Below are 13,192 nucleotides of genomic sequence, written 5' to 3'. Positions count from 1 at the left end.
TTCAGCAACTTGTTGAATCAATGCCACGTAGAATTAAGGCAGTTCTGAAGGCGAAAGGGGGTAAAACACAGTATTAGTATGGTGTTCTTAATAATCCTTTAGGTGAGTGTATATCAATGACAGTTTTTAAAGACTCCACTCAGGATGGACTTGCAGACTTTGCACACTGTTGTAGTGCCATTTCCGTGCCAGGGTGATTTTTCTTGGCCTCCAGAGTGATTAGCTGAGCTACAGTAAAAAGCTTAAAAGCTTTAATATATCAGGTGATTGATTTAAATAAACTGGATCTGGAACCAAGAATGGACATGAACTGGGTTGCCCAGCCATAATGTAATTAAAAGAGGGCTTTTAAAACTGAAACACTAAAAGCATAACACTACTCTAGTCAATAAAAACGTTTGCTAAGTGGAAATATTTAAAATAAGGTTGTGTTTGTTAACAATTGATTATTGCATTAGCTAACATGAACAATGAACTATACTTAGCATTTATGAATCTTGTTGATTTCAGCATACTAATACACTAAAGCTGCAACTGTGAACATTAGTTAATGCACCATGGTGAAATGATTGTATTAATACTAATAAATATGAACAAAGATGAATAAATTCTAATTCTAATGTTCACATGAATGCATTTACTCATGATAAAAACTTTATTTTAAAGTGTTACAATCGTAAATATTACATTTATTTTGCTCTGAGCCTGTAACCCCTGTGCACATTCCGGGTACTTGAACAATAAGAATGCTCATAAGGTTGGAATTGTATTTGTGGATTTCTGGGAGTGAAATTTAAGATGGCATGTAGTTCCACCAATATTTAATTTTTTTAGAAATGAGAAATGGCCTGCATGGTATGCACAATTTGGTGACACTTTACAATAAGGTTGTACTTTTTGTTAACATTAGTAACTAACAATTACTAATTACTATTAACATTAGTAACTAACAATTACTAACAATTAGTAATGCACTAACTAATATGAACTAACAATGAGCAATATGCATTTCTGGATGTAGTAATCTTTGTTAATGTTGGTAATTTTCAATAGAATTGTAAGTTTATTGTGCATTAACTAATGTTACAACGCTAGAAATGTTAGAGATGCAATAGCAAATGCCTTAAATGAACATGAACTAAGATGTTCATGAAAGCTGTATTGTTCAATGTTAGCTAATGGTTAAATTTTACTTTTCTTATTTCTTCACTGTTTTATCAAATGGATATTTTTAATTTCTTCTATGTAAAGCATTTTAATTACCATTGTGTAGGAAATGTGCTATACAAATAAACTTGCCTTGCCTTGCCTAATGCATTACCTAATTGTTAAAAAAAATAATATTGTACACATTACTTTTTATGCATAAATCCAGCGTTATTTTGCATCTATAGTTTTAAAATATATAAAGCAGTCCCCTGCTAAATTCCCCCTAGTGAATTGCAGACATTTCCAACACTGGACCCTTGAAATTTCGTCTCATATTTTCTGGCATTAGCGTGTTTTAACCACTAGAGGTCAATGTTGGGCCTTCCCATTTATTTTCTGTCGAGTGGTCCTTCATTTCTGAGTGCTCCATCTCTCTTGAGTGCTAAAGAAGCGTTTCAAGTGCATACGATGTTTAAGCTGGGCCACACTGAGCTCTTGTTTTAAACACTGTTAAAAATATATGAGGGAACTGATATTTAATTTATGGCCAACCCACACTGTGAGAGGTCCTGTGTTATGGCCAGTGAGAAAGTGAGAGAGTATATCAAAAACATCACAAAAAATACGTATGCCTATTACAACACTGACAGTAAAATTATAACTTTTGCCATCTTGCCCCATAGCTGTATTGATAACCTGCAAAGGATGTTATGAAAAAAACATAGATGTCAGTAAATATCAAGAAATACATGTGAAGCAATTAACGGACAACAGGGAACAAAAGTACAAAAAATATATTTTTAGGTTCAATTCTGTGAAGAATATGATAAAAATGAAGCCCACAAAAGTCACCATCACCACATTTTTCTTTCCTGTTTTATTTAAAGGAAAAACCCTCATACCGCTGCAAAGAAAAAGATAAGCTCTAAACGCTTCATTGTGCTACTGCTCACGCTTCAAGATGCACGAATTTACTAGAGCGCTCAAAAGATAAGTTAGCTGCTTTTGAATTTATCTAAATGGAAAATTAGATCATGCTGCGCCTGAGAAGCTGGCACATCTCAAGCAGGATAATAGGTGCCCATTGTTACCATTATCTGCTTGCAAAACAGGAACTTCAGCTATAACCATATTGTATGCAAGAGAGATTCCCAGCAAGGCCAATCTGAAGTCTCCTTCAAATGTATCATCTAATGGAACCTGGACACAATAATTACATTGTGTAGTACATTGATGTTACATTTACATATACCACAAGATGTGAAAACAAAGAATGAACGTTGAGTAAGGTAAACATTTCATTTAATCTTTATTTCAGTCATTATTGTGTTGGCAAAACAGTTTGCAGTCTTGCTAGTAAACAGACAGAGGGAGAGAGAGATAGAGTGAGAGAGAAGAGAGAGTCATGGGAAAGCGCGATAAAATAATTTAAATAAAGTGAAGATTAAGTACAAGCAGGATGATAACAAGGACCATTCTAGCACAGTGTAAGAATTACATGACATAAAAAGACGAGCAAGAGATGCACACATGATCGAGAAGCCATTTCTCTGGGAAGGGCATGCCACAGAGAGAGGGATACGTCATGGATGCTGATTTACTTTGACAGGATAAAAAGTGGAGCAGAGCCACCACATGCACCTTGGCTAGTTTGGGGTGGTTAGAGGAAGTGAAGGAGCTCAGAATGATGGCTCTTTGCATAACACAATCTCTAATTCTGTCCGAAACAGCTTCCCTCCGTCAGACAGCGCCATGATGCTCTTCTTCGAGCTGGCCAGACTTTGAGGGTCAATGACCTGAGGACAAACACACACGCACGCAGCTTTCAATAAGAATCCAGAGTAACCAAAAGAGTGCTAAATCCCCATCCAAATTACCATTTTACGTTTTTGGTAGAGGTCTCTGAGGAGTGCATCCAGTTCGTGTTCATCTATGTAACCATTACCATCCTGTAGAGGCCAAAAATGAAAGGAACGTATGTTGGTACGGTTTCCATGTATAGTAATGTTGAACTGTGTGTTTGCATGTTCTGTGTATATAGTCTTCAATCAATAGACACATGCTATAGACACATACAATCAAATAAAAGGGATAAAAAAAGATAAATTCATATAACATAAAGACAAAAGCTTCTGACCTTGTCGTAGTAGGTGAAGATGCTTTCAAATTCATCAGATGACAGTTTGATGTTCTGGTAATGATGAGGACAAAGGTATCAGATTATGTTTATCATATGTGTGTGTAGGGCAGAAGGTTATATCGTAATATAGATTTGGCTTTAGATTTATTTTTCGAGGCCTGAATTTGATGAATAGAAAATAATCCTCCTAATCCCTGGGATTACAATAAAATAATGCAGCTAACAGGCATCATTTCTAAGCATTGGGTTAAAAAAATACAAACCCCAGATGTTGGGTTAAATTAACACAGAAAATGTTTGTGTTTACATAACATGTGTCTGTATGCTGTGCATCTAAATTTTGTATTTATAAACACATACACATACATGCATATATTTAAGAAAAATTTAAAATAGCAAAATGTGATAAACATTTATATGTAATTTAAATGATTGGTTAATATAAATAAATACATGTAAACATTTCCTGAATATGTATACATGTATGTGTTTATAGATACAAAATGAATAAGCACAGTTCACAGACATATATTATGTGAACGCAAACTATTATTCTGGATGCGATTAATCGTTTGATAGCCCAAGTTAAATTACAATGCAGCGCTTGGGTTTGTCCCTTGCTGACCGAATGCTGGGTCGAAAATAACACAAAAATCATTTGGGAAATGAATTTTTTTTCAATAGAACTGAACTGAATTATTGGGTTATTGGGTGACATAATGTGTCTTTTCAAAGACACGCTGGATGATAACTTGCGAATCACATGAAACAGATAAATCTGTTGGATTGAATCAAATGGTTCTTCTTTCCCTCACATATTTTATTGTGTTGAAAGGAAGGAAGTGAGATATACAAACAAATAATAAAGTCAGTGTAGAGAGCGCTACTATACAAGCCAGTTCATCTCTAGGTTCAAGAATAATCTTTGGAGATTATTGTTACTCAGATAATCTTCATCAATCCATGCGCTCTGTGGTAGAAATCAGTAGCAATCTGCCATCAGGTTCACACAAACATATGCACCCAAACAAACACTCAACTGTAATCGTTCAAGTTTTCTGCTACAAAAAACCCAACTCTACACTGTTGCCATATATGTTTCTAAATATAACTTCTTTCTCTCAATCATAAATAATACTTTGTTTACTGTATATTCTACATTCTGCACTTACATATATCAAGCTACAGTAATTTATACTGTAGCTTTTACACTACAATGATCACTTGCAATATGTTGCCATTAGTATTCCACTATAATACTGTTTAAATGCTATTTCAATTAATGTTTGCACTTTTGCTCAGATGGCAACTGTATGTTACTCACTCCACGTGACGACAAAATTGAATGTAATCTAATCTATGATAATCTTATGAAGGCTGCTTGATCTTACCTGAAACTTGAGGAGAAAATTCTCCTGCACAGGAAGAAGTCTGGAGGCACAAAAAGCAACACATAATACAATATTACATTTAAACATTTTCTACCCCCCTCTCTCCATCTCTCTCTGTCTTAACTTTCTCACCTCGCCATCTCAGACAATCCCAGCTTCCCGTCACCATTCAGGTCAAACATTTTGAGCTGCGGAAAGAAAACACAAATTATTGAACAGCTGGTGTGAGTGTGTATTGTATATGTGTGAGGGAATAAGAGCTGTGTGTGTGTGTGTTTGCTCACTATGGTCTGTGTGTACTCGCTCAGCTTCTTGTCATCATAATGTCTGTTTGCTTTCTTCAGCAGATCTGAGAGGAAGCCCTGAGGGAAAACAACGTCTCAGTTTAATTTGCTAATGAATCTATCACAGCTTTCGGAAGTTTGATGTGAGTTATACCTTTAGTTCATTTGATTCAATGTATCCACTGCGGTCCGTATCATATTTTCTCCATGCCTGGAAAATTAAACATTGAGTATTAGCATAGACACATTCACATCCACACATACTATACACACGTTTATCTAACATAGTGGGGATTTTCTGTCAACCCTTTTGTTTTTCATTGAGATAAATGTCTTTCCTAACCTTATCCCTATCTAACCCTCACAGAACATTTATTTAAAGACATTTGGTTTCCACTATGGTAGACACACACGCAAGAAATCGAATCTTCAGAACCAGAAAGATTAAACTAATAAAATGTTTACATTTGCACACGATACTGTTATTGTCCTTGTTTAGTTTATCCAGTAAATTTGATATTCTAGAAATAAACTGGGATTACTGGGAAGCTGATCTAATGTGTAAGAACACCCACTTGCCCTAATATACCATGAAATGTGCCATTATGTACATTACTGTAAATGCATGTGTATCCGTCTGCTTTATAAAACAAAACCCCTTAATCATGTCCACAAAAGCCTTTCTCTACAGAACTAACATGTTTTGTATTTTTTTTTTTTTAAATGACCATGTCATACAAATGAATCTCCATTAACCCAGTTCTTCACACACGCACATTCTGGGTTTCTCTATGTATTGCAGGCCATTCATAATAGATAACCTACTGCAAATAGAACTTTCTTGCTTCATCGCTCTTACTTTCAAACGGATGCATGCAGAAACCTCAGCTCTTAAGAAAATATGGTTCATGATCACACAAGATGTCGACAATCGTTTGAATTATTGGACATATTAAAACAATCAGACTACTCAGACATTTAATCTACTTCTACAGAACATGAAATTCATAACACGTGGTACAAGAGAACAATCCAAGTGGGGTTTAGTGTTTAACATACTGCCATAAACTCTGCGCTGGACCCAACAAACTGTCTGAAGCATAAGAGAAAATTCTCCTCTGTTGGCAGGATCTGAGCCAGCTGAAAGACAGAGAAAGAGAAAATCAGTTTACAATTACAGTTTTTACAGCAAAATACATTTCAAGCATAACAAATTACTTCTAATGCTCAATTATTTCTATATTTAAGATATTTTCTCTTGTAGTGCCCACTTCCTCTTACCCACAACATTTCCTATATACAGTCATTCAGTTGCAGGGGATTTCAGCACCATGGACAGCCACACAGTGGAGCACAAACTCTTATCCCAAGCAGTCTTTTGCTACATGATCGACCAAGTGATGCTGTTTGAGCTGCGTATAAAACCTCTCTCTCTGGCTTAAGATGAGGGTGCCTGCAAGAACTGGACAGGGATGAGAGACCATTGTATGCCCTTGGTTATCTCTTCTGGCCTAAACAGAGGAGCTCATCATTGCTGAACTGCTGAAGAGATACTAAACCATATCAAACCTAAAAGCACAGAGCCAGCAAAATCCCGCTTCTTGTCCCACACCAAACATAAACCCAGAGGGTCAACGTACTGGAAATTACTGGTTATAGTTTCATCCAATTTAAGAATGAGTTGCATCTAATATTTTTTCTGCATCATTTCTACGAAGTATGGCTTTGTGGATATGAAATTGTCAGAGAAAGAAACAATATGGTAAAAAATGTATAAGGAAAAACAGCAAAAGCTGCTTCAGTAGGAAACTGAGCAAGCAAATAAGTGGCATGCCGTGATCTGCTACGGCTTGCATCCTTTAACCTGCCTTTGAGTATGGACTACTGGGTGGATGTTATATAACTTCTTGAATTCTGTATTTATGAGCCCAGTTGACACGAGGCCACCATCTACACACACACATTTTAGATATGTCTTTTATGATCACTAACAACAACTCAGGATTCCCCATATGCTCCTTTGGTGCAGTCAAAATACTTATTTTAAATATGGGACTTTTTTGTATCACATACTGTACATCACTAACCAGTTGACAACGTTCTTCAAAATATCTTCTTTTGTGTTTTGTAAGTGTTTCCAAACTTTTGACAGGTCCTGTATATAACTATTATTTATGTTTTTAGAATTTAAATCATTACGCACTGACTCAATTGATTCTATGCAAATGTTTGCTGTGATTGTTTAGAGGTTACACTTTCGTGGTATTGCAGTTATTTTGTTCCGTTTTTTGATGCTATTCATCCGTATGAATGTGCCTGTGGAAAGTTTCGTTTTTTTCACATTTTTAAACATACTACTCACTACAATAACATTTTTATTCTGTTAATACTTTACCTAAAAAATGGACATACTAGTTAAATCTCTCAGAGGCAGAAAAATGTAGAAAAAAAGAGCAAAAGTTGCCTGATGCATTGATCCCAACATGGCTAATCTGAGGTTCCAGTTTAGATTCACATATTGCACATAGAGAGCAGATCAGTGACTCATGCAAGAAAGAGTCTGAAACTGCTCAGCTGTGAGGATTAGTACCAGACAGAAACTGTCAAGCAAAACTGTCTAAAGTCCAAGTAAATAGTTGAATGGGTTTCAAAACTTTGGAAAGACATGCTGTGATTTATAGACCAGAAACTAGAGGGATTATGGCCATAGTTGCTTGCAGCTTTCGGCAGAGTCATTGGTCATCTTTATAGAACCAGTTTTTATTTATAGTGGCACAAAAGTTTTTTATTTGCCAAATAGAAATGATACCTCCAGGAATCTATAATTTTGGTCTAACAAATAAAGCAAGGGAAATAAATTTATATTCAAACGGCAATACACCCACATTAAGAAAAACCTTTTGTGTGGAAGAAATATAGGCCTGTGGTCTTTTTCCTGGATTAGGGTGGTCTCTTGTTCAAAAAAAAAATTTCATCCACCCAGTTATGCTAGTATTATGATGGACGTCGCCCCCTACCCATTCTGCCCCTCCCCTCATTCATTTCCAATTCACCTCTCCTCTCCTCTCATCCCGCTCGCTCCCCCACCCTTCATCATTCTGTCATGCTTTTGATCGATGCCACCCAAGCCCCTCATCTCCCCTCACTGTCCTCTTTGTATGTCTTCCTGTCGCTCCATTAATCTCAGATGGTGGCACTGCAGAACGATCTCCCTTCAAACCACTACTGTGAACTGCACACCAGAGGTAAAAAAGGATGTGAATTTACCTCGGACATCTCGATCTTCCCGTCACCATTCTCATCAAATTTCAGCATAAACTCTTTCATTCTGTCTCTGAACGAAGCCTTTGAAGGTTCCTGAAACCAAACCAAACTTCATTCATTGTTACATTAAAACCATTCAAAGTTCCAAGAAAATGTATTTACAATACACCATCCAGAAATGGCAGTGACATTGAAAAATATCAGACAGATGGTATCTCCTCAGATGTCAAGAGCATTAGGCAAGAATAATCTGTGGATGTCATTCGGTAGTTCTTAATAACTGTATGTGCCATTCAGATCACCACATATCAAGTGAAACTGCTTTGTTTTTTAACATAAAAATGTATGACTCACCGCACTTGTGCCTTTACGCGCTACCTCAAGCTCCAGAATAAAATGTTCCAGTTCTTTCCCTTCAATGCAGCCATTCCCTAGAAAATAATGAACATGAATAATGAACATCCAAGACACAGACATGGTTGGTCTCACATTATCTAATTTGACAATCAGTCTGTCTTATAAGAGAGATGAAGGTCTAGTACTCAACTCAGTGCTTCTTTTATTCATTTAAACTATTGAAGAAAAAAACAAGTTCTGACAATATTCTCATTAAATGTATTTTCAATCAGCCTAACTGGAATTTTTCTGTATGAAGAGCTCGGTTCCAGTGAACTGCAAACTGGAGTTGGTTTGTTTTGATTTAAACCATAATAACTAAACAAATACAGCCAACTAACACAATAAAAACATGATAGCATAAAAACATGATAGCATACAAAACATGAGTTTTGAAAATAAATAAAAAACGGAGTTATCTCATTTTGGAACCAAAGTCTATGTATATATTCATAGCATCTGGAAACTTGTTCACAGTTTGCTTTTCAGGGTTACAGATCGTGTATGACCACTATGAGACTATCAGTTTAGTCATGTTTAACAGATGCCTTTATAGACTTCGGATGCAAATGTTCTTTCTATTTTTCACATAAACATTTTTCTCCCATATTTTGCTGTATTCTCTTGACCATATAATTGCTTTGACCCTTACAGCAATATCATTTTTTACTTCAAAAAGTGTGCAAAAAAGTACAAAGCTTTTGAAAACCTTTTTATGTCCCAATTTAAGCACGTTCTTGTCTTGCGGAAACGTCTCAAACTGCAACGTGTCTCTCCCAACAAAGAATTTGCGCAAATAGCAGTAAAATTCATATAAGCTGACCCACTGCGGTCACGTTATTACACTGATCATCTTAATAGAGGTGACATAGGCTACTAATAAATGAGAAACAATGACTTTATTTCAGTGCAATATCAATAATTCCAACAATACACGAGGGACATCAATACACTCAGCAGCGAATATGTGTAGAAACGAAAGACGTCAACATGCGTCAGAGGCGCTTTTTCAATTTGCACTATTCAGACGCTCGAGCGTAAAACTACACTGCACGTTGAGTTACAGCTCGATCGCAACATACTTGCATATCTTTATTATATTGCTTAAATGTATCATTTTATGTATTTTTCTTGTAAAACAACATGACACGAATGAAATATAGACTATGTCCGTAAACAAAATTCATTGTCTTTCGTTTAGAGTTGATAAAGTTTACAGTATTTCGGTAGGTGTATACATATATGCACAGCCTCTTTCTCGAGACCCATTCACATTGCTCACAGCCTAAACTGAACAGCTAAAAGTCATAATTTTAACATCGTATTCATCTTTCGAGTTATTTTACAGAAATTATACATTTAATATTAGGCTATCACAACCGTGACACATTTTAACTTACATACAATGTACATAAATATGACCTGCGATGGTTTCAGCGAGATCTTGTTCTGACACATGTCCCGGGACGTTTCACTCACCGTCAGTGTCGAATTTATTCCAGATGTCGAGAAATTGGGTTGCAGTGAGTTCCGCCAGGTGCAGAGGAGGGACCTCCGGTGCCTTGTTCGCCATATCTATCGTTTCCCTCTCCTTTTCTGATTTTTAAGGAAATATATGTCGTGTCTTGGCAGCACTCCTTTACACCTCTGTGAAACACTGTAAGTGCCGGACAGAGACAGCAGTTTTTAACCCCCACCAGCGGTAATGAAGTTTGCAGTTCATACAACCATCGATAGGTGGCAGCACGGTGCGATCAAACACACAGCTTGAGCAGTCGAGTCGAGTGCGTTCACATCAGCATGCACATCATCGTTCAAATCCTCGCTTCGACGAGCAGAAAATGATATCAAAGTTTCCTAAAGCATATTGACTGACCAACGCTGTAAAGAGATGCTTTAAGCATGTCTGGAAAGACATTACATTTACATTATGCATTTGAATACATTCACAAGCAATCTACCGAACACCAAAGAAAATATCATCCTTTAAAAGATACAGTACAAAAGAGAAAAGCTAATTTATTTTCTCTCTCCGAACAAAACATTTGCTTACAATCTCTACAGTTCAGACACAAGGATTACTACAAGCCCCTGCAGGTCCATGCAGAGGTGATGAATGGTCTCCTGTGCCTTCACATGATTACTTTTAAAAAGCCTGCTGTAATCCTATACTGCAGGAGAGGTGATGAGAAATAATCAAACATCTGAAGGACACAATAGCCCTTCTGCAATTCTGCTTGAGAAATTATTACAAGATTAAAAAGTGGTCAGTGAGAAGATGGGACATAGATAATATCAAAGAGCTATTAAATTGTCACCCAGGTTTGATTAATGATAGGAGATTTTGATTGATAGCTGTAGTTGATAGATAAGTCTCACATTGAATTGTGTAAATGTATTTATAGTCAATAATAAACCATATCAATCCATGTGTCATTTGTAAAGAATTGTTATTTTATCAGAACTAACAGAAATAACCTTTATTTTGTATAGATCACACATTTCTAGGATAAGAAACATTAAAGAATTTGTTTGCTGAAGTTCACACTTGGGAAAGCTAAGACTTGCACAAGGTGCATGTCTCATCACATGTGTTATTTGCAGTATTAAATATTTACTCCCTAAAAAAATGAAGGTCCCAAAAAGGCTTTTAAAGGACTAAAAAGTACCACGGTTCTTTAGAAAACCATTTAAGTGCTGATGCAAGAACTCTGTAACCTTTTGTTTGCTGAAGGACCAATAATCAAACCCAATGGATGATGTTTTGGACATTGTGAAGATTCCATGCTGGACATTGCCATTGAAGAACCTTTACTTTTAAGCGATTCATGTTTGTTTAACAAGACACATATATCCTTCAAGATGGTTGAAAGCAGAGTAAAAGCAGTTTCCAAAGATTCTCATTTTTACCTGTAATTCAAAACAACGGAGCTCAAAAAAGAAGTTTAAATATAGTCATTTTCTGAGAGGGCTAAACAAATCTAATTATATGTGCTACTTCAGAATGCTCAGGCTCCACAGCCCTCACAGCACTTTCCGAATTTCAGCTGGCCAGCATGCAACATGCACGGGCACACACACACACTTTTAGAGCCTTTTAGTGGCAGGGAACAAAGACGTTGTCAAGTAGAACTACCAGGAATGTTATGAACCATTAAATGGACTTGAAATGGAGAGGGGGATGAAAAATATTATGTATATGAAATATAAGTGTCTATTAAATATTATTTTTTATATGTTAACATTCTGAACATTCATCAAAGACAGCTCTTTAAAATTGGATCAACATAACTAAGTAAGAAAAAAAAGCATGCAGTCTCCTCCACGAAACATTTTTCATGATATTAGCATATATCCTGTATAATGTCTGGATACCTTTTGTGTCAACTGTATGTTTTTGTATACATTGTTTCACATTTATCACTTTATTTCTAGTCAAATTACACAGAGTCTGTGCATGCATGTTTTTTCATAGAACAAGATAAGCTGATGGTTGCCTACAGGAGCAAGAGAGAGATGCCTATGAAAATCCTACAACTGTGAATCTTTCCATGGTCCTCACAGTTTATAAACCACTAAGGATTTGTTTGGCAGATGGCTGCAGCTTTGCATATGGGTGGAAAATTTGCATAAAAACATTATACATCCTACAATATAATCCTACTGTATTAAGATGCAAAGCTATTGATTGAGCAGCTCATTTTATTCGCTTTTATGAGCGTGCTTAATAGTTTTAGGCATGAAAATTCATAATTTAGGAACTAAGCCTACAGTAAATAAAAATGAAATCAGAAAATATTTATACATCTCAACTGCAAATTAAAAACTATTTTCTTCAGGCTAGTTCAGCTTCCAGTCAAACACACTTCATAATGGTTAGTCGATTTGACTATATAGTGTTGGGGGTTTCATGGCTATATTTGTGCAGCCTGGTGGCCAATCTTCACTGATTTCACATTCCACAAATGTAAGAGCAGAGTGTGAAGAAGAAGTTAAAAGAGGACAAATTTTGGTGCGTGTCTCGCTGGTGCATCTGTGAAGGACAGCAAATCTTTGTGGTGTATCGAGAGCCACGGTGACCAGGGTAATGTCAGCATACCAACTGTACCAACCACATCCAACAGGAGTAACTGTCGACGCAAGAGGTAGCTAAGGGATGTCCAACTTACTGCAGAATTAAATGTGCACATCAACTCTCCTGTTGTCATGTTTTCTTAACATGTAGAGAGAACATGAGTGAAACATGTAAACACAACATATAATTAACATGTAAAGTGAACATGACTGAATCAAGTAAACCCAACAGGATACTCTTCTGCAGAACTCCTTAAATACGTCACAAAAGCTCTTTAAAATGGCAACAAAACCGAATACTAGACTCTAATATCCTGATAGCAAGCAACCATTAAATCAATGTTAAAAAAAATTATTTGTCTTGATCAAAATAACTTCTGCACCTTGGTGCTTGACGTTGTTAAGTCAACTACTTCATTTATCTTTCAATGCTTGTGAATGTGTTTAAAGAAAGCATATGTAAAGCATATAGAAACGTGAACTGTCACAACAGG

At 36.2% G+C, this 13,192-nt stretch overlaps 1 protein-coding gene across 3 annotated transcripts; it reads right to left on the bottom strand.

Moving 5' to 3' along the window:
- Positions 1 to 1,998: 1,998 nt before the first annotated feature.
- On the bottom strand, positions 1,999 to 10,349 carry calb2b (calbindin 2b). Of its 3 annotated transcripts, XM_079470785.1 has the most exons (12): positions 10,104 to 10,283; positions 8,583 to 8,659; positions 8,232 to 8,321; positions 6,024 to 6,104; positions 5,119 to 5,175; positions 4,965 to 5,042; positions 4,813 to 4,868; positions 4,681 to 4,720; positions 4,182 to 4,259; positions 3,287 to 3,340; positions 3,027 to 3,098; positions 2,436 to 2,945 (listed from the first exon to the last, which is right to left on the bottom strand). In XM_079470785.1, exons 1-12 carry the CDS (start codon positions 10,195 to 10,197, stop codon positions 2,829 to 2,831), a joined length of 894 nt encoding a protein of 297 aa, XP_079326911.1. In that variant the 5' UTR covers positions 10,198 to 10,283; the 3' UTR covers positions 2,436 to 2,828. The 3 variants fall into 3 exon arrangements, with proteins under 3 accessions (XP_079326912.1, XP_079326911.1, XP_079326913.1); XM_079470786.1 differs by lacking the exon at positions 4,182 to 4,259 and having other exon boundaries at positions 1,999 to 2,945; positions 10,104 to 10,349; XM_079470787.1 differs by lacking the exon at positions 4,182 to 4,259 and having other exon boundaries at positions 2,442 to 2,945; positions 3,035 to 3,098; positions 10,104 to 10,302.
- Positions 10,350 to 13,192: the final 2,843 nt, after the last annotated feature.

The sequence above is a fragment of the Barbatula barbatula genome (genome assembly GCF_947034865.1).
Source record: "Barbatula barbatula genome assembly, chromosome: 1".
Classification (NCBI taxonomy): domain Eukaryota; kingdom Metazoa; phylum Chordata; class Actinopteri; order Cypriniformes; family Nemacheilidae; genus Barbatula; species Barbatula barbatula.
The sequence above is the reverse complement of the archived record's forward strand: the minus strand, read 5'-3'. Positions and strand labels throughout refer to the sequence as shown.